A 22880-nucleotide genomic window follows, 5' to 3' on the forward strand; every position below is an offset into this window, starting at 1 on the left:
TAAACTATGTATGTTTGATAGCTTTGAAATCTTCAGTGTTCTTGATACAAGTTAGAAGTCACTACTATCTGAAATAATTAAAAAGAGAGACCTGGAGGTTGGGAACAGAAATAAAGGCCAAATAATTACTCAACAATCCTCAAGGATCCTCAACGTTGACTTTCCAAAAGAGCAAGCTTAAAGGGACTTTAAGTTAACCTAGGATGTAGAAATACAGTCTTGCCAACTATATTCCTGTGACGAGGAATGCAGGTATGTGTCAGAGGGAATGGAAGCTCCAGAAGTCAGTAAGAATGAGAAGTCACAAGGAGATTATCAAAAATGTGAAGAATCGAAAGCTAAAAATTAAAAACATGAAGTGCTTTCTAATACATGTATTAATTACAACAAAGAAGAAACAGACATGCAAGTAAATTATTATAACTTTGTTGCAAAAGGATTACAAAGAGTATCCGGTGAATAAGTAAACAGAAATTAGTAAAACACTACTCGTTAACACTAATGAAAGGATTCAAAACGTCACTTGCATTGCAGTTTTTAGTTGAATGGATTCAAGTTATTTGGGAGTTTTTGTAGGTTCACTCAAGACCCTTGCATCTGTAAGCCAACTTCTCATCATGTGCCAGTGTTCCTCTCCTTTTTGTTTTGAAAGCCTTGGCTTCGGGTTAGGGAAGGCCAATGGGATACTGAGGGGCCAGCTAACACCATGGGTCTCCCATGGTGGTTCCCCCGTAGCTATGATGTGGTTCATCTGTTCTAAGCGGTGTTTGCATCTTGGTCTTTTCCATTCAATAGTGTTGTTTTTATGTGATTCGTGAATTATTTCCAAACATGTTTTTGCTTTTCACAAACAGACTGAAGGCTCCTTAAGGCCAACACAAATTCTAACGCTATTTCTTATAAGAATATTGTGACTGTGGGGGCGCCTGGGTGGCTCAGTCAGTTGAGTGTCTGACTTCGGCTCAGGTCATGATCTCATGGTCCATGAGTTCAAGCCCCGCGGTCGGGCTCTGTGCTGACAGCTTGGAGGATGAAGCCTCTTTCAGATTCTGTGTCTCCCTCTCTCTCTACCCCTCCCCCACTCACGCTGTCTCTGTCCCTCAAAAATAAATAAACGTTAAATATATATATATATACACATATATATATATATATATATATATAAAAGAATATCGTGACTGTGAATATGCATCACAGACTCTTAACAAGTATTTCTAGAGTAACTGACATAAACAGAAGTTTGCTATCTATGGTTTCTCAGCTATAAATGTAACAGGAGTAAAAAAAATTACTTTATCTCTTATGAGAATATAAACTTAGTTCCTCATATTTACTATTAATGTGTTTAGAAAACCAAATTTGTTTATGGACTAAGGTCTTACTCAGTTAATGAGATGTATGTTACAAAAAGTAGTGGTTTAAAAATCATTTTCCAATTACTAATCAAGTCAGGTTAGAAAATTCAAGATAGTTCACGTGAAGTGCTCCTTTTGACAGTATGCTGAGGTGTTTACAAAGCATATATACAAAACGTATAAAACTCTTTTGTTTCAATCCTCTGTTTCTTGACAGAATTTGAAATTAACATGACCAATTAAATCTATCACGACTATCTGGGGCAATGCTGACAAGATGGGTTTTTTCTTTTATTCCCTCCTATTTTAGAAGTACTTTACAAGTGAAAAGGGCAACATCATTTTTAGAGTTTGTTGAGAACTTCAAATATCTAGTCCCCAGAAGCAAGATTCATCGTGAGGAGTAGCTAAGGTCTCACCGAGTTTCCAAAATAGTGCCCACATATACCGTACTTGTTGAACAAATTCAGATTTATTGAAAGTAAACATTTACATTGGCTACAATGTTAGAACTATTACAAAGCTGGATAAAAGAGGCTTAAGTAGCAATAGAAAGCAAGTGCAATAAAAAGTGAATAGAGAAAATATTTGGCCTTAGTGATCTCTTGGCAGTATTTACATTATGTACATATTGTTAAATATTTATAATAACTCTAAGGCACCAAAGGCTAAATAGCAGGTTGCAATACTATTTTGTGCACAGAAGTCAAGAAATTTATTGTAAAGAAGGCTGGATAGTTAAAGAAACATAAGCATATCTTAACGTTTACATAAAGGAGTGGCTGCATTTTTAAAAATCTCAAATGATACATTAAATATTGGGCAGATTGAAGAAAATATTTTTAGAACATTAAATTATGTTGACTATGTAAATAAGCACTATTTTTTTACTGACTTGCTGGTAAATGTGTAATGTAATCTATTCTTCAACACAGCTTTTTCACACTCATGGATATGTTTTGTCTAAAAACTACTTGAAATTCTTTCAACCTACAAAAACTTATCCTAATATATCATAGTGTATACAAAATCTCCAGGAAAAATTGACTGGACAATAATATACATCAAATTTATATTTAATCTGACAAAAATTTAGCAGGCATTCAATGCCAAGATAATTGAATATTCAGTCTGCCACTCTGGCAAAGCAGTTGAGTATGTTAATCCTTTAACTGTAAGTGGGCAATTGTTTGTGGCTTAGGTGAATGGACATAAAATTGGCCCATGGAGAAAACCAACCTTAAAGGGGACTACTTATATTCAGATTTTGCAACTTGAAACCCCTTCACATAACTCACTGGGTGTTAGTTAGCTATGTCGTTCATCACCAGTGACTGAAATATCCGTATTACTGCACTGTCAAGAGGTAACTGACAATATCTGTGTCCAGCACAGTCTTGACTGTTGAATTACTTGATAACTTCCATTTGCAAAATTTTATGCGTTCCTTATACTGGAAACCCAGTTTACCTTAACAAACGGTCTGTCAATTGTCTTGAGGTAGTGTTAGAATGAAGAATTCAGCGGAACAATCGAATAACATCCTAGTATTTTTTAAATGTGCTTCAAGTGCTACTATGAAATCCACATATTTAAGTGGTAGACAGTCCAAGGTTGAGTGGCCCTTCATGACATATTAAATCACTATCTGATGAAAGGCATCCAGACATTTACAAAGATGATGATTTTTCCTTAAAACTTTCTTGACACCATGCCCTCTGGCAAGTTATGATACTACGGTATAAAATAGTGCTAGAATTCTTTCAATGATATTAAAAATTTATACTGCGTATTAAAAGTTTCCCTTCTTTTAGCAAAGTGAGAATAACTGAGAGATTTCTTTTTTAAACTCTTAAATTTTTCAATGAAAAATATTCAGAACATTAGCAATAGTTTTTGGGTTGGTTTCTTACACCACATTAATGATACTAAGTTTAAGGAGGTGGCACTCATTTAAATTTTAAATTTAAAAACCACCTTCAAATCCAACATTTGACTGAGATTTGCTGAAGAAAAAATAAAAATAAAAATCATTTCAACATAATGCAATCTAAGGCACCCAAGGTACCTTACCATAATGTATTCTATAGCACTAGGTTTTAAGTATATTATTACTTTTTTCTCTTCTCAAATGTTCACTCATTTTCTTTTTTTTTTCCAATACAGTGGACAATGAAAAGGACAAATCACTCATAGTGAAATGTTTACAAAAATCAATAATGTAGGAAAAAGCAGAACTAATAAATTAAGGTTCTTCTTTCCCTACTTCAAGAATGAAAATAAATGATTACCTTTGCTCAGTGGGTTAATGCTAAGTAGTAATGACTACACAATTAATACAACTGTTACAAAGCATCAGTGAACAGACTTCAAATATTATATAAATACAATACAATATCACATGTTTGGAATCATCAAATATGTCAATAGGTAATATCTTAATGGGGTGACTGAATCAAGGCATGATAATGTTTAAACTTCTAAATCTTACAGACCTACTTGGAAGCATGATTCATTTATTGATGAATATTAATGAATATTATTAATTAATTAATACTGAAATTGGATTATTTAAAAATAAAGGTAAGTATCAGTATACTATAGTAACCCCAATATCAAAAACGTTCAATTAAAAGATTGGCTCTCATACTTCGAATATTTGCTTACAAAGATTGACAATTTTTCAAAACAAACTTAAAATCTGTCATTTTGCACTGCAATAGCATTCAATTAGTTACTATTTGGAGACATCTTATTATCATAACAGATGTCCATTGTCTGTAATAGTTAGTGGGCATTAAAACTATCAACTGCTTCCCCTGCTCTAAGAGGTGAATCTACTTTTATTGTTTTCTTTTCATTTTTTTAAAAATTTACATCCAAGTTCTATTCTTAAACTGGTGGTAGAGGTTTGCATTCTTCCAGTTTTTCCTCCCTCAAATACTCTCCCCTGAGTCCTCCAAGTCACCCATTCCAGTTCAGATTCTGATACTACACTCCTTGTAGATCACTCAACTGTTAAGTAAAACCTTAATGGGTTAGGTCCGTGGTTCGAAAACTATGCTTGGGGCGGGGGGGGGCACTACAGGGCGTTTTTGGAGTTGCCTCAGTGCTGCCAGTGGCCACACAGGTGGGGTTCCGAGACCTCAACTTCCAAATCCTGCCATTACGTCTTCACAACTATATTATATATAGAACGTGCCGCAAAATTAATTTGAAAACAGTAATTTTGACGCTTAAAAATGTTTTTAAAACGCAGTCAAAGGGATTTGGGAGACTTGGGGAGTCTTGGCAGAAAGAAGCAAGTCATCCGCTTGTCCCATGGAAAGTCTTCAAATATCTGGTCACAGAGTGCTAGATCTATGCCCTACTATGCCTCAGTCTGGCTTTGAGTTTGGAGGCCCAAGTCGGAATGGATCAATGTTTTAAGTGGATCCTATCACAATGATTAGTATCTCAACCGCTTCAAGTCTATTTTTGCAGAAATAAGTGGCATTATCAATTATTTACAATATAAGGAAACAAACAATAGGTAAATACTTAAGTAGCAACCCTTAGCGATGCGTGTGACCTTTTTGCTCACCTTGTGTGCCAAAGGAACTAAACACAGAAGTTATAACATTATACTTGCAAATGACTATACATTTTTACTTTTTTTTTCTTTCTAAATAAATAAGAATCAGATATGAGCCTTGATTCAGGGTCTGAATAGAGTGGCAGACTTGTTAATTAAACTGCTCTCATGAATGGCCTTATTCCAAAGATATCACGTAGGAAATAAAACACTGTCAATTAAAACTTATAATGAGCAAGAATAACTTCAGGACCCAAAGAAATAGAAATGATTTTGATGAGCACATGACTCTTGAAAGGAAAATGCTGAGAGCTGGTGCTATTATTCTCTATAAATCTATTTGTGTTCTTTTAATATAAAAGAAACTTCAAAGTTTGTCTTCTTTCTCAATACGAAAAAACATAAGCAGAGGTATTAGATGAAAAAATATAAAAATGCTGGTGTGGTATAAATAAATTGTAAAAATGTTCCATTGTAGTAAATAAAAAATATATACTGTTTGTTTAAATTCTGAGGCCCTTCTTTTAAACATATAATCATTTGAATATAGATTTAGTCCACCTGGGGCACCTGTGTTCCCCAAATTATAATTGTTAGAGAACGTTATAAAAGAGTTGAATTTTAACTGAAGGAAAAATTATTTAAATAAATAGAAAAATTGTTTGTAAATATTTTCAGTGAATGAATGGTGATAAATTTGACTCGTGTCTTGGTTTATGTCCAGATTTCCTGCTTACTGAATATTATTTTCTTTTCATTAAATGGGAATGGAATCATGGAGCCATGCCATCTCTGTTGTCAATACACATATATGTGTATACACACACATATATGCACCATCACACACATGTTGATGCATGAATCTATAGATATGTACATTACATACTCTTGGGCAAAGCACTGCATCTAAGACCTAATTGTTTTTGTTTAAGAAAAAAGTAACAGGAGAATAGGAAACATCCCCTCCCCAAACATTTGAATGTTCATACCACTAATTAAATAGCACATCGGAATGTGCAAACAGACTTATTGCAAAGTATTGTATAGGTTTAGACGTCATTATAAAATGTTCTCAGTTCTATTTTGGTAACCTAAAATGTCGGTATATAATACCAAATTTCCAATTAAAGAGTTTAATATAAAAATATCAGCACAAAACTGTTTTTTCAATCTGTTTATTGTGTGAGCAACCCAAACTTAAGTTTAAGTGCTGTTGTAATTTTATTACTAGATTCCATAACCCTACAATTGATAAATTGTATACCATTTTAGGTATGTTTAATGAGATGCTTAGAAATACTAAGAAAAAAATCAGTATTCAAAGGGTTACTTTTGTTTATAATAACAATAAATTATTTTATCATCTTCTTCAGTTCAAAATCCAGCTTTGAACCCGAGGAAGCCTTTCAAATCACGTTAATTAAATGGTGGTCCTTTACCCAGTAGCGGTTTGATTACCAATTACTCGAAGGATCTCTTTGTGAATGCCTCCTTCTTGCGTGTTAATATTTGCATCTCCGACTTGGCCATCCTCATAGCTGAAATGCAAAAAAGAAACATAAGACATTTAAAAAGACGAAACATTCAAAAATCACTTAAGCCACCTTAGAAATGCTGTTTGGCACCCAAAGTACAGCTGAAAGGAATCAATAATCAATAGCGAAGGAGTCATTTCTCTTCTGGATTTAATAATGTGTCTGCATTACTAAACACATGATTATGCTCAATCGTGCCCTGATTTCCCCTTCCTTCCTTTCTTAATTTCGACTTTTTCACCCCCACATAAAGCACGGCTTGTGATGCCGGAAGCACCCGTGTCTCCGGCCTTGCAAGCATTTTCCCACAGTGGCTGCTATACGAAGCCTACCGTGGAGGAAACACCAGCTTCGGCTTTACGTTCTTTAGCTTCTAAACTTCCCAGCGCCACTCCAGCCTCAATCATTTATTTATTTTCTCATCTGCGACACTCTTAGAAATGACTTCACTCTCTGCCACTGCTGTTTTGCCATGCCTGCCCTCTCATCATCACTCTGTTGTGATCAGTGCTGCATTTTCTCTCTTATCTCTGGCTGCTCTACGTAGTCTGACTATGCAAGACGTTCTTACTTAATGCTGGTACTTCACATTAGAATGCAAGTGCGCCAAGTGTAGCTAAGCTGTAGAAGTGAAAATAGAACATTAAAGGACAGCAGTTGCAAAGTCCTTTAAAAAGAAATAATTGCGTTTTAGATGATTCTTCATTTCCTCAAATAAACTTACTTGGGCAATAAGAATTTTCCAAGAATGAATTTTTAAACTTCCATGATAATGGTCAGAAGTAGAATAGGTGATGAATTAATTTTATTTCATAAAAATGACTTCAAGACAGAAGCTTTAGAGAAGTGGTAATTACTTCAAAATAGATAACCAGGGCTGTAAGCAGTCTCAAAGATTTATGCGCACCACTGTCTTTTCCTAACCACATAAAAATTCTCCTGAAATAGCACAATACAGGGAAATGAAATGGAGGGCATACAGCAATGAGAACCCAGGTCCTTACATAACCCACTGCTTAAACACCTAGTGATAACTGTATTTATATCGAATGTAGACTCGTAAGAACTGACCCACGGTTGCCTATCAACTTGTTTAATTCTTTCCGTATAAATATGCGCACGTGCGCACACACACACACACACACTCATAGTGAAACATCACCGTAAAGAAAAGAAAGGGGTATGTGGTATATAGCCCAGTTATAATTATTTCGTCAGGAGATCAAACTGTAAGTGTTCTGTTAATTAAGTGGAAAATGCTCAAGTGAAATGCTTTAAGTACTGTCCAAATCAAGTTTGGTGCTTTGTGGCAAACTACGTAAAAGATATATTTTACAGGGCAAGTAAAATACATTTTACTGGCTTTTACACAAATCCCGGCTACCCACAGGGCTAAGGGTAAATTAAGCCATCCGTAATACTGAGCCAAGGCTGGAGAGGCAAACTGGCTGGCAGGCTCGTTCCGAGGGAGATAACAGTGTTTACCAAGTCAATCCAGCTAGTTCCTCCAGGATCCAGATTTTGGAAAGCAAAGACACTGCCAAAAGGACAGTGGGAAGACACGAAGAAAACCATAGTACTAGTTACACATACCGTCCACATGTAGCTCTTCTCATTTTCCCAATATGCATTTATGTTTATTCTGGCTCTGTGGCACCTGTAGTAGGGTCTAGACACCTACTGTGTCCTCTGTACACAGGACACAAAGTTGAATAGGGTATTCTTGGCTTAACCGAGACCCAGTCTACCTACTACAATCTCTATTCCTTTCAACTTAATGCCGACCTTTGAGATTTGTCTGTAATACCTTCTAACTTCTCATGTCTTCAAGCCACTGCAGTCATTCTTCTGATCCTACCACACTACTGAGTGTACTGACAATGGTTGCCCACGGCCTCCTAGGTGAGGAGTTCACAAGACTTTACCTGCTATGTGTGCAGTATGTGATACAGTGGACTGCTCTTTTTCCTCAAGTGATACTATCTCTTCACTTCCTCGTTGGCCCTGTGACTATTATTATTTAAAAAAAATTGTTTTCCATGTTTATTTATTTTTTGAGAGAGACAGAGACAGAATGCGAGTGGGTTAGGGGCAGAGAGAGAGGGAGACACAGAATCCGAAGCAGGCTCCAGGCTCTGAGCCATCAGCACAGAGCCCGACGCGGGGCTCAAACCCATGAGCTGTGAGATCATGACCTGAGCCGAAGTCGGACGTTCAACCGACTGAGCCACCCAGGCGCCCCGGCCCTATGATTATTAATTCTCAATTTCCTTCACTGCATCCTCTTCCGTGGCCTCCCATTTCAATGCTGATTTTATCCACAATTCACTCTCAGTGTTTTCTCTTCTCATGATCTGCAAAATCTCAATTATTTCAATCCCTCCCTCTGCTTTAATTGTCACCCACATGCTGATTCCTAAACTATATCTCTAATCCTTACATCTTTCCCTAACTGTAATTTTCCCACAGAAATCACAAATCGAGTGTATTCAAAACTGAACTTAACTTTTTTACCCTGAAACTGCTTTTGTTTTTTTACCCTAACAAAATCTCAATTTGGAGTACCATTGTCTACCCACTCTCCCAACAAGGTAACTTCAGTCCTTCTTGGTTCTTCCATGTGCCTGATTCCAGTAAGTCACCAAGTTATCTTGCTTCTGTTTTCTTAATTATTCCCAGTTGCATCTTCTCTCCATTTGATGCCATTACCTTCATTTAGGCCTTCATTATCATTCATCTAAATAAGGGATTTTCAAGCTTCAGGTTATGTACAATTAGCGGGTTCCAAAATTAACTTAGATTGTTCAGGCTAGCATTTTTCAATGAGATTATGATAGAATAAGATACAGAACACTGAATGCACCACACAAAGGACACACTGTTTTTTCCCAAGTCACGATGTCAAACACATTTTCTTCTGTAGTGAGAAACACTGACCTAGATGATTGTAATAACATTATAGCTGATCTCTCTGTCTCCACACTTACCCCATCATCTCTCCCCTAAGACTATTTTCTGCTCTGCTACAGTGATACAAATGGCCTCCACTTTACTTGCAGGACAAAATCCAATGAGACTGGCATGGCACACCAGGTCCTGCGGGACTCAAACCAAAACTTTGTCTCCAGTCATATCCCACTCCCCCGACACCCTATGTCCAAATGGAAGGGTCTGCTACCCCCAATACTATGTGTTCATCAACACTTTAAAAGCATATATAGTTAGTGGAAAGGAGACGAGACTCACATTCTTTAAATAAATGCTAATAATTTAAGACACAAAGAGCACAGGGTGAGGGGAGAGCAAGAGTGAGGGACTGAGATTGAAAGTATTAAGAAAAATGCATGTTTTCCCACTGTCTGTGAATCCCACAAGAAAGCATAACAGCTGTGGGTTGGAAGGATAAAACTGGCCCAGGCATCCAGGTGTCTAAAACTATGAAGCATATATAATAATAAACGAAAGACAAACTACCATTTGATCGGGTCAACTGGCAGAATTCATATCTATGTAATACTAGTAGCATTTGGGCACTTATTACAATATGGCATACAGAATACTTTGCAACTATTTATTAGTATTACAGACAAACACTCAGTTGCTAACAGTGAAGTTCATTTATGCCCAGAAAGCAACAAATTAAAAAAAAAAAAAAAAAAGAAATGGAGCAAGAATAATATCATAGGGAAATGATATACTTGACTAGGGTTTTCTGAAGAAGGAAAAATGAAACCATCTAAAAGAAGTCTAAAATTACTTATGTTCTCAGGAGTATAAGAAGATTGCTAAAATTTTAATAAAAAATAAACCAATCTGTCTAAAAAGCTATGAGAAGGAAAATAAGACAACAGATGGAATTTAGCTCTCTGGAACTCTCTGGGTATGTTACAAAACGTGGATAAAAACTTTTGAATGTACTGACATGTTCTATTCTCAAACTGATGTAGCAGCTTTGTGACAGCTTTAAAGAATGGCACACGTAAATTTGTTTTCGGGCTCCCTGAATCTGGAATACAGAAATGATAGCACTATTTTTCATTAGCAATAAAAAGAAGAAATTCACGGTGAATCGAATGATATCCGGCACTTCCCCAAAGTTCCTGAAGATATCTGATGCTGTAACAGCATTGTCTATGTCACAACTCATGTACAATTTCTTCATTACATTGGAACATGCAGTCTTTTGTCATTGCTTTCATTTGTTATGTGTTGTTTCTTGTGAACAGAATCTGCACTTTACGAGGGGAGATAATAAAGTTATGCAAATAACTGTAAGGCAGGCATCAAGGACAAGCAGATTTTATGACGAACAAGAACGAGTAAAGGGGCACTTGGGTGGCTCAGTCGGTTAAGCATTCGACTTCAGCTCAGGTCATGATCTGGCGGTCTGTGGGTTCAAGCTCTGCGTCAGGCTCTGGCTGACAGCTCAGAGCCTGGAGCCTGCTTCTGATTCTGTGTCTCCCTCTGTCTCTGCCCCTCCCTTGCTCATACTCTGTCTCTCTCTCAAAAATAAGTAAATATTAAAAAAAAAAAAAAGAGTGAGTAAAACTTAAAGACAGAAATCATGTCTGACTGGGATGTCAAGAAGACCCCTTGGAAAAGACCATGTAGTTAGGCTTGGAAGATTAGAGAAGGCTAAGCTGGGGAGAAGGCCCATCATTTGGACTGACGGAACAAAGGCACAGTAGTGGGAAAAATAATTCCAAGCTGCTCTCAAGAAACAACTTGGATAATAATTTTTTTCAATCAGTGTTTTGTATGGATAATTGAGGGAAAGTAAAATGGTCCCTATGTTGCAGAATACCATGTTTTTGTTTGTTAAAAACGACCAGTCTGTATGAACAAGGTATAATCAAAACTCTGCTTTAGGAATATTAATGTGATATAAATAGTATGACCTTAAAATTTTATATGCATAGAAATGGAGACTATACACCAAAAGATTAGCTGTATGTAACTCCAAGTGGGGATATTACAGGTGATTTTCTTCTTTTTGCTTGCCTTTGATTTCAGTTTCTATACAATGAAGAGGTATCACTAGTCTAATCATCTTAATGTTTAATAAATCTGGCATTGTACAAGATAGATTAGGGGTAATGAGAAGCATGGAGAATAACTAGTAATCTTTTGGTGGACTCTGGGGCAGAGAATGATATATCCATGGAAACAAAGGTATTGAAAGGAGAAAACGGTAAAGGTATACTGGGAGCTGATGACTACAGCGCACAAGGAGAAAGAAATTAAGAACAAGAGCTCGGATTTCAAGTCTCTTTGATGTAAAATGACTGCAGAGATTGAGAAAGCCGAGAACTTGATTAGGGGATTTAGCGATAATGGGGTCCACTTTGTACACACTGATTTTAAGGTATGAGCAGACTTTTCGAGGGGAAATACCTAGCGAGCAGTTAAATGTGGGCATTTCATTCATTCCTTCTTTTCTGCTAAGCACTGTGCTGAACACACAAAGACAAATGAGCCATACAGTCCACAACCTCAAGAAGTATACAGAATAATGGAGAAGACCATGCATAAGGAAGAATAACCCAATGACAAAAACATGCCCACGGCATCACACAGTAACACTAAGGAGAGGTACAAAGGAGTCTAGGAAAGTTCTAGGAAGAACGGAAGGCATATGTTGAAATTTAAAGGATGAGTAGGAATTAGATAAATTACTTTGAGGGTAGAGAGGAAGAGAGAATCCAAGCTCAATGGAGAAAGGAAAGAAGAAAAGCATGAAGGTGTGGGAATTGTAGTGCACAGTTCAGGTTGTGACGCAGAACATCTGGAGGGGAGAAATTGTGGGCAATGAGATCTGGGGGGCACGAGGCTGGGGACTGGATCTCCTTGACTTTCTAAGGCGTGGCGCTGAAGGAGGAACAAAGGGCTGGGGAGTTGTGTGGTTCCCTTTGTAAAAGGACACGGGATTTCGTCTTATAAGAAGCAAGCAGCTCCGAAAGAATCTTAAGCAGGAGAGTGATGTGGCAGTTTAAATCTTGGAAAGGGATCTGGGTTGCAGACAGAGAAATTGGATTTATTATAGGCTGGGGATAAAGCAAAGTTCCCGATCTTATCAGCTTGATGTCGCACAGCTTATGTCACACAGTGTCACCGAGCCATGACCAAATGGTTTGTCTTCCAACTTTATAAATAAGTTGTCTGTCTACTCACTATGTTCCCATTCAAACACTGTTTGTGGGTTTTGTTTGTTTTGTTTTGTTTTGTTTGCAAAATCATGATGCAAGTTCTCTTCCTTTAATGGCCATTATACAGTTCTTATTTTACAAATTTTTCTTGTATCTTCTTCTTTAGATATATTTCAAACTTTGACCAAAAGTAAAAACCATACATTAGTAATCCAAAATATTGTCCTTTTCAGCTTTGTTTTTGTTCATTCATTAAAAATGTACTGACAGGCGTCTCGGCATTGGGTATCTTGGGAAGTGCTTCAGGGCATGTAGGACAGTAAAAAAAAAGCAAGAGTAGGGGTGCCTGGGGGGCTCAGTCAGTTAAGCTTTCAAGTCTCGATTTTGACTAAGGTCATGATCTCTCACGGTTTGAGCTGCGTGTGGAAGCCTGCTTGGGAATCTCAGCCTCTCCCTCTCTCTCTCTGCCCCTCCTTTTGTGCATGCAGGCATCTCTCTCTCTCCCCCTCTCTCTCTCCTTCTCTCTCTCTCAAAACAAAGTATAAAAAAAAATCGTAAAGAAAAAATAAAAGCAAGAGCAGGGGTCTGCCCTTTGGCAGTTGATAGCCTCATAGAAAAGTCAGATACAATGAAAAAACTGAATTTTAAATGAAAGTTCTGCAATGTGGGGTGTCAGAACACCAGGAAGAAAGATTAATTTTGACTGGGAGCTTCATGGAAGAGGTGATATTTGTGCTAGACCTTAGAAGATAGATTTTGGATAAGAATTCCTGAAACGTATTTAGCCCTGAGATCTGCTTGACTCAGAAACCTGAAAATACCCAATCCCTTCTCTGCAGACTTACCTGATTTGGTCCTTCCCGTTCTTAAGTTTCTGAACTTATTGGTATGTCTTGAAAAATAGGAGGGAGTGTATATACCTTAACTTTATCTAATAGACAACATATGGAAACAATTCATTTGAAGATCTACCTGCTCTAAATCAAAGAAACACTAAAGCATGAAACAGGTTGTAACATCAAATAAGCAGGATATACAAACCTAGCAGTTCTTAACCTTTCCTGGGTCCCAGAGAGCTGAGGGAGAAGACATATACTCTTACCTCTAACAGCTGTCACTATGGCAGGATGGGGTGGGGGTGAGGGTTAGCCGGGGGGGGGGGGGGGGGGGGCCCATGGCACTGGACACACCTGTTTACTTGCCAAATTATCACTAACCTTATCCTCAATTTTATTATTTAATAATCCTATTAATGGGAAATACTAATAGTAAATCTTCCTTCTCTTGCTCTAAAATTCCCCATTCACTGTGAAGCAGGCATGTTTGTTGCATATAACTAGAGTACAATGTATCCATTTGGTTTTTGCATCTTCTGCTTCGGGGAGCCGAGCTTCTAGCCCCTTTTAAAAACTGCTGCCATATTTCTAAATATTGGCCTTAATGCCTTGTGTACATGTGTCTCAAGCCCAATCAGAAATCAAACTTTATCAGGAATCCTTAGACACTTAAAATTGGTTACAATCTGTTCAAAACATCTAATTATTACATTTTGCCTAAAGCATTAAAATTTGATTAAGTTCATTCACTTTGAAATTATCCAACAAAATTTTTTTGAACTTATTCTTTTTTTTTCTAAGTGATGTCTTCTTTTAAATTTTACTTTCAAAATTTTTTTTGATGTAGCAGTCTGTTCCCTAAAATATCCCCACAATTCTTCCTTCATTCTGTGTTGTTGTTTACTTGTTGGAAAGAGTATGAATAGGATATTAAATTAGTGTTTTATTATCTCCATTCTAGAAATCAGATTAGCATGGAAATTACTGAAATATTTTAGTAGTTTCACTTAATAATAGATAAAAAAGAAGGAACATTAATTTATATCCTACTATCAGGTCAGACTTCTAAATAAGGAATCAGATAATGTTAATAAAAAAAACGGAATAAAATAATAAGAAAATAAGATTTTCTGTCTGATAACAGTATATTTGTGACAACTCACTTCTTTCTCCTCAATTTATCTTTTCCTAGATGTTACCACTCACTGGGGAGGCACATCACTCACAGAACTCTGTGATTATATCCTTTATAAAGAAGCTGATGGTTGTAATTAGAATGTACATTAATTAGTGAATGGATTCTCCTTTTGATGTGTTTGAATCTTATCAATTTTCCTTAATTAGTCCCTTCTTTCCTGAGGGTGCAGAGAAAAAGGATGAAATCACATTTGCATTTATAAAGAAATGAAAATAGGGGGCACCTGGGTGGCTCAGTGGGTTAAGTGTCTGACTTCAGCTCAGGTCATGATCTTACAGTCTGTGAGTTCGAACCCCACGTCGGGCTCTATGCTGACAGCTCAGAGCCTGGAGCCTGCTTGAGATTCTGTGTCTCCCTCTCTCTCTGCTCCTCCACTCATGCTCGCGCTCTCTCTCTCTCTCTCTCTCTGTCTCTGTCTCTCAAAAAATGAACAAACATTAAAAAAATTATAAAGAAATTAAAATCATTATCTTAAGAGAATTTTTTTCTTTATACTATTTGTAAAGTATCTAAATATACTAGAAGAATTTTGTTCTCTTTTCTTCAGGTGGTCTTTCCTCAAATTTTTCTTCTAAAAAATACAGATATCCTTCTCTCCAGACACACACATAATACACACCCAACACATATATCCCTACAGATTTATTTTACATATAATTTATGTAAAATTTCAAAGAAATAATGCTAGAATGCATACTTAAATATCTAAAGTTGTTTATTTGGCTCAATATATTTGACTTTTAGCAAGTCACTAAAAGGGATAAATTAACTAACATCAGGCTAAGGAGAGGACTTTGGAGTTACTTTCTAAATCCTAAGGCCACTCAATGAAACAACTTCGGGACTGGATGTGTCTTTGGGAAAGCCAATCTTCTAACAGAAGATAACAGTCACGATGGTAAAGAAAGAAGAGGGGAGGGGCACCTAGGTGGCTCGGTGGGTTAAGCATCCCACTCTCGATTACGGCTCACGTCATGATCTCAGTTGTGAGATTGAGCCCTGAGTCGGGCTTCGCACTGAGCATGGAGCCTGCTTTGGGATTCTCTCTCCCTCTCTCTCTGCCCCCCTCCCCTGCTCATATGCACACGCTCTTTCTCTCTCTCAAAAAAAAAAAAAAAAAAAGGGGAAAATAAGTATTTAGTGAGGGCATTTCAATGGAGATCTGCATAGCACCAACTTTGTGCTCATAATAACCTTAAGCTAGCATGCAGATAGCTTCTCTAGGAACCTCCAGACCCACATGGCATCCTTGTCTACCTTGCATTCTGACCCAGAAGACCGATTTGTATGGACTCTATCAGTATGCTCCCTGGCCCTCTACTTTCTGGTAGAGGAAATGGGGAGTCCCAGCAGGACCTTGGCAGGAGGGCAAAGTCCAGGTTTCCCTTAGCTCCAGATCCACAAGGGCACCTCAGGCTATGTGTAGACTTTCAAAGCTGCTGAACTAGAAAGGGTTCTCCTGCCAGGTCTGATAATTGTTTTTTGTTCTTGTCCTTTTGGCCCTAAGTATATGTAGTAACAACAGCTGTGGTGTTACTAGATCCTGGTTACTACACTAGACCAGTTCCCCTATAAACCACACCTTTTTAAGTAACTTACTTGTGGATGATAGAAATTATGGTAATTTTGGGGGTGCTCGGGTGGCTCAGTCGGTTAAGCGTCCGACTTCGGCTCAGGTCGTGATCTCAGGGTTTGTGGGTTTGAGCCCCGTGTCAGGCTCTGTGCTGGCAGCTCAAATCCTGGAGCCTGCTTCAGATTCTGTGTCTCCCTCTCTCTCTCTCTCTCTGATCCTCCCCTGCTCAGGCCCTGTCTGTCTCTTTCTCTCTCTCAAAAATAAATAAATATTATTATTAAAAAAAGAAAAGAAATTACAGTATTTTTCATGGGCCGCGGGTTTCCTGTTGGGATTCTGCCCCTTAAGGTAGATATATTGTGCTACCATATCTACTGATGATACTCTACTGTACCCACTGATGAAACTTAGGAAGGTTATGCAGCATGGTTAACACCATCTAACTGGTGAGCCTGGACACAAACTGTCTAACCAAAGCAGGCTTTTTCTACAACACTTATGGCTGCTTTGCCATTAAGAAAAAAATCTATAGATATATATATGTCTCACAATACATAACTTATGTATTAATGTGTATCAAAAATACAGAAGATATATAAATACATAATATGTAAATCAGTATCATAAGAAAGTCAGTTTTTATATTATCCAAAAGAAAACCAGGCAGTTCATAAAATTTCCATTGTCACCTGTCCATTAGGTAAGAGATCAAATGCTGTAGGCATAGCATCCTACAGATACATTATACATCGAAGCAATCTTGCTGCAGTCATTTTGACATGGCTTATAAAGCGACCCAGTGCATTTTTCCATCTTCTGTTTAGAAGACTACATAAAAGTATAAAACAGATATGCTCAATTCTTTCCCAAGGGGTCTCTTGTGATAGGACCATGGATGAGGAAGAAACAGGCAGGGGAAGGGGTTGGGAGTCAAACAAAGATGGGTGAAAATCAGACAGGTTTACTGGACTCATCATTTATTTAGGGCTGAAAACTAATGCTATTACATTTTCATACAGCTCTTTTGATACAGCTGTGTCAAAAACTCCACATCAGTATGTCCTGCATCAACTTTTCATAGGGACAGGGCATTCTCATTATTGTTTTCTTCATTCCCAGTTATCATATTTTTAAGTCCATAGATAAAGATATGTGTGTATGTGTGTATATATCTATGTTACATCTATCTGTGTGTATGTATATATACACATATATACACGTGTACATACATGCACACATAGATGGTTAAAGAGACAGGATGTTTTCCTTCAGTTCTTCTAAATTAACATTTAAATATCACTCTGTTTTTTAGAGCTCATTAAAATAAAACAAACATTAATATAATGAGAAATTAGCTGTCTGTTATATATCGGCAGCTAAAATGACCAAAAAAAAAAAAAAAAAGAAAGAAATGTAGTCACTACTATCTCATTCATGGAGAAGACAGTAAGACACAAATGTGAACCTTTACACTTACACAAAGAAGAATCGTGTGCAGACATGATCAGTATTGGGGACGACCCATATCTCTCCATGTTTGTGCAGGTCAGGTGAGGTGATCACTGTAAGTGGAAGATAAAAGTAAAGAACTATTTATTCTAAGTTACTATACCCCTGGCTCTTAGAATCTAAAAGCAAAAAGAACATGCACAGACCAGCATATGAAAAATTGTTTAACCTAATTAGCTGTCAAAAATGTAGTAAAAACAATGAAATGTCATGTAACAATTTTATGTTTTAAACACCATCAGCGTAACAACAGGAAAGCAATCACTTGTGTATTATTAAAAGCAAACAGTCCTGACTCGGGAACTATGTGGAAAACAACTTGGTCTCCCATATAACTTAAAAGGCAGTTAAGAGTGGCTACTGAAAACTCTCAACACAAGGAAAAAATGCTTTTCTAGTCAAGGTCAGATTTTATAGCAAGAACAAAGAAAAGTGTATGATTTTCCAAATCACCTATCAATTTTTCTATCCCAAGTTCAGAAGAAATTAATAATTTCAGCGTAGAAACAGAAGACCTATTTGGGTTCTCTTCTTGGTGCTTGGTTCATCTTTCCAATTTTCCATGGCATTACACATTCAAAAGCCAACTTAAAGAGGAAGGTGGCATATTAACAGAAGAGATTAGTAATACTTGATCAGGAAAATATAATTACCATTCTGAGATATCTGCCAAGAATAAAATACAGCACTGTTTGAACTCTTGCCAGTGACACTTTGTTTTCACCTTTAACGCTCCATATTGTACCTGTTTCCCATCTGTGCCCTTAGAGAAGGTCACGAGGAATAATGCTGTCACTAATGCATTATGAGCATTCTGTAAATATACTCAAATTCCTAAATACATATAACATAGAGAATTAATGCTACAAGGTTTGTAGAACTTTCAACGTACCTTCACATAAGGCGATGCATTTTAGGTTACGGCTTTGCAGGAATTGGGATTGTTGTCCTTTTTTCTGTGACTGAATTCCAAAAGAATTTAAAAATTAGACTGAAAATGGGGCAGTTGCTCAAGTGAAAAGAGAACTCATCATCGTTAAAAAATAATAGCCCCTGAGATAGCTCCAGATTAAAAAAAAAAGTGGGGGGAGGGTGCTATCTAGACTAGCAGTAATATCCTTGAATTCTTTCTTAATGTCAAGCTATATTTGTTGTATCATTTAATTTCTGTACATAATCATTATCAAATCACTCTCAAGATAAGTGAACTAAAAAGGCTAAATTAAAGTTTAACAGCATCACATCATAGAATTAGAACTCAAATTTATTTTTACTGGAAGCCTGGCATCCTTGTTTCAAGGGAAACAAAATTAAAATTGCATAGTCTTTTTAAACATTAAAATCAGTTATTCCAGATCATCTAACTAACCTAAAACCAACCCATTTTTACAGCACCATTAACTTAAGCTGCAGGCGTTTCAGAAAAATCTCATGTAGAAAATCTGTAGTTTTGCTTTTGTTTTTAGATACTAAGTTAGCTATCCTTTTTTTTTTTTTCAATTTAAAGTCACATTATTCATTAAGTAGATTTTTAATTGGTCCAGAATGGTTGTTTCCTCTGAAACAACAAGGGATCTGTGCTTGCTCTTTTCTCTGCCTGGAATGTTCTTCCTCCCATAGGGCTCATGGACTCACTGACTATAGGTCTCCACACAATAACCTGAGAAAGAGCACCCTTTCCTGACCAGCCCAGGGACAGTCACTCTGGTCCCATCTTCTATCTCACGGTATTAAACATCTCTGTTCCCTGATTTTTCTCCATTTTTCTCCACCACCTAGAATTCTATCTAAATATATATTTAATTCATTCACAGCCATTCAACAGAATGTAAGCTCCCAAAGGAATTCTCTATTGTTTTGCGATCTATTTTTTATCATCACCATAGCCCAATGCTTAGCAGTCTCTAAAACATTACAGGAGAAGCTTAATAAATACTTGCTGAATGTTTACTGAATAAAGGCACTCTGATTATTACACGTGAGGGTAAGTTTTGTTCCTTCATGCGTAATGACTATTTACAATGACTCTGAAGACTTAAAAAGCCAGACTTATTGATGTCCTGCTGGCTAATGAGGCTAACGTTCACTCATCACATCAGCCACTCGAGTCACTACAACACCTGTGATGTGCTGCTGCTTTTACTGCTTGAGGCCGGCTCGTCTTTGGCTGTCACCTTCTGCTTCTTGTTCATCCCTGAGGACACCAAGAAAAGAGTAATTCAGGAACAAAGCTGTATCATGCCCCTCAAATACAATCCCTTGACACTTTGCCTAAGATTTCATTGCATGGGGCACCAATGATCACGATGGGCTCCTGAAGGACCAGCTCCTGTGACTTGGGGTGGAAAGTCAGTGGGTTTAGAAGTCCTGACAGTGTTAGGAAGTAGAAAATACAGCTTTTAAAAAAAATTTGCATGGAAAATAGGGATAGGAAATTCTCTTGCTATATTTAGAAATCGATATATTTACAAAATTCATAAATTGATTTTAAGGGGCGCCTGGGTGGCTCACTCGGTAAGTGTCTGATTCTTGATTTTGGCTCAGGTCAGATCTCAAGGTTGGTGAGATCGAGACCCGTGTCAGGCTCTGCCACTGACAGCATGGAGCCTGCTTGGGATTCTTTCTCCCTCCCTCTCTCCCTGCCCCTTCCCTGCTCACCTGCATGCATGCACTCTCTCTCTCAAATTAAATAAATAAACTCAAAAAAATTTAAAAAGTAAAAATGAAACACACGCTTACCTGAGTAACCAAAAGATATGCTTGACATTGGACTAAGATAGATTCCACTTCCATACATTGCACCGTGGAGCTAAAAGGGGAAGAAGTGGGAGAGAAAGTGGGCAGCCAATGGTTTCAAAGGTTAATACTTTACATAAGAAAAATTAGTCTCATGTTGGAGCATAAATTCTTAGAAAATGATAAAGCTATTTCCTAAAGGACTAATTTGAAAATAGGACTACTAATATCTTTGTCCTCAAAATTCAGTGAGTTGATACATAAAAAGTGATGGCCAGAGAAAAAAAATCTTTAATTTTAAAGTTTTCCACCTGACCTATGACAAAGTCAGTGAATTATTATAAAGTAAGGTTTTTACCCAAAATATTCGACTCCAAAATACCGAAAACAAACCAGACTGCATTATATATGCTGAGGGTTTTGATTAGGACTCACATGTTAGTATAGCCACAAAGCAGCCTATTGACATTTTCATTACACAACACTGTAATCCCGTTCTTATCTCTTCTAACCTTGCAGGTTACAGTTTCATTAACTGAAACTCTCCCACTGTTCTAAGAAACTACTCAGAACAATTAAAATTCTCTCTCATTATCCCTGTCTTCTAGAACCCCTGTGCCCTATTTAGTATGAACTGAATACTAATCGAATAAGTGTGTGTTTATGGACATTTACATTTAACTGTATCATCTCAACTGTCATCAGGTAGCATGAGATCTGGCACAGGTGATGGGATTGAGCGTTTCATTTCCTGACCTCTTTCCATCCTCAGATGAAAATCAGCTGAATGAGAGTGAGGTAGGGTATTGGAGATGAAGGGAATAAATAAAGATGAGCACTATACCCGCGATATCCCGCTAACTCCCAGTGCTGCCCCAGAGACGGTAAAGCAGGTAACAGATAGCTCTTTGGTATCCAATCTCCATTTTGCTAACTCTGAGCCCTACTTTTTCTTAAAGTATTCACACTTGGACAGTGCTCAAGAAATCTGTGTTGAATTAGCAACAGAATGCTTGTACACTTTTACTTTCTGCATGATAATTTTTCTTCTACTTAAGCTCAAAGTGACTTTACTGTTTTCTCATGGGGAATTCAATTTCTTTTCCTTTCCATCCCTATATGATGTATAGGTCAATTCTGCTTCAGTTATTTTGTGAACATTACTTACGCCTTTTAAAAATCCTATGTAATTTTTTGAAGCCCACTTGCTTACCCCTTTTCACATAAGAACAAAACACCAGGACTGCTTATTGAACTCTAACACAAAAGTAAATATGGTCTTGGTAAAGCATCCAGAAAACTTACCTGCAGTCTAGTATTAGAAGCAACGACCAGACCATTCCTCAGAATAGAGTGCCAGTTTTCAATATGTGAGCCACTAAAGCACAGAGGAGGGGAAGGACAAGGTAAAACCAAACATTAATAATCCTCTAAAGTAGCCACAGTATGATAAATCATGTACCTTCAGAAAGTCCTGAATTTCCAAGTCAAGTATCAGGCACTGGACTACTCAGTGCTCACAGCCAACTACTACAAGTGAATGTTTTCCTCCCCACACATTTCTGGAAGACCGAGGTGAAGCTATATCCCCATCAGCGTTAAACCATACTCACTGAAATGCAAAGGTGCTTCCAAAGAGTTTTTTAGCAGCTCTAAAATTAGATTCTTTGGCTGGTGGACTGCTGAGAAGAAGGAACTGATGTGGAGTATGCATAAATTTCAGTTGCTGCCATTTAAAATAATGACAAATGAAAACATGTCAAAATTAACATAGAATCAGATTGATGACAATTTCAAATTTTACTGGCTTAAGAAATATCTAGATTCAAGCCACACGAATTTACACTAACAGGACCATTCATTAAAAAAAAAACCTGCATAAATGATAAATCATATGGAGTTGCTGATAGGAAGGGTAATTCTTTAGGCTAATGGAAAAGGAACAGGAGACAGACAATCCAAAGTCATTTATATTTAGCTTTGGAATACATTGTGTAATCGTGTCCAAGCAGATCTGCCTTCCTAATTATGTTTCTTTTTGAGACTTTTATTACTGAATTCCCTAAGTATCCACTGGCTATTCAACTGGGGAAATATCTGAGTTTGCTAAGCAGAAAAGAAAAGTTAGTTCAAGATTTTAAAACTGCAAAAATTACCATCGTCATGCTTTATTTGCATATGCTTATAAATCTGGAAATTGCCTACATTCACATAGAGTTTCCCCTTTGTTCATGGAAAGAAATTAAAACAGAATCTTTTGAATTAGTTGCCTGACAAATTTTCTAATTGCTGCCCTTTCACTTAGGAATGTATTTGTATAGGAATACAATATAAAGGAATCTTGCAGTTTAGAGATTCACAGACAGGAGAGCTGAGATTCTGGATACTGATCTCCTTAGGTAATGATCAGAACTGAAA

At 37.1% G+C, this 22880-nt stretch overlaps 1 protein-coding gene across 2 annotated transcripts in view; it reads right to left on the bottom strand.

Moving 5' to 3' along the window:
- Window positions 1–6088: 6088 nt before the first annotated feature.
- Window positions 6089–22880, bottom strand: part of PARP8 (poly(ADP-ribose) polymerase family member 8) — a 175798-nt gene continuing 159006 nt past the window's right edge. For both annotated transcript variants that reach the window (XM_053200812.1, XM_015085963.3), the window contains exons 21-27: window positions 22076–22188; window positions 21768–21840; window positions 20466–20535; window positions 19847–19920; window positions 18619–18688; window positions 17695–17779; window positions 6089–6467 (exon numbers count right to left, since the gene is read on the bottom strand). In XM_053200812.1, coding sequence (XP_053056787.1) covers window positions 6365–6467; window positions 17695–17779; window positions 18619–18688; window positions 19847–19920; window positions 20466–20535; window positions 21768–21840; window positions 22076–22188 — 588 coding nt within the window. In that variant the 3' untranslated portion in view covers window positions 6089–6364. The remainder of the gene's footprint in view (window positions 6468–17694; window positions 17780–18618; window positions 18689–19846; window positions 19921–20465; window positions 20536–21767; window positions 21841–22075; window positions 22189–22880) is intronic.

This window comes from Acinonyx jubatus, chromosome A1 (genome assembly GCF_027475565.1).
Source record: "Acinonyx jubatus isolate Ajub_Pintada_27869175 chromosome A1, VMU_Ajub_asm_v1.0, whole genome shotgun sequence".
NCBI classification, from domain to species: domain Eukaryota; kingdom Metazoa; phylum Chordata; class Mammalia; order Carnivora; family Felidae; genus Acinonyx; species Acinonyx jubatus.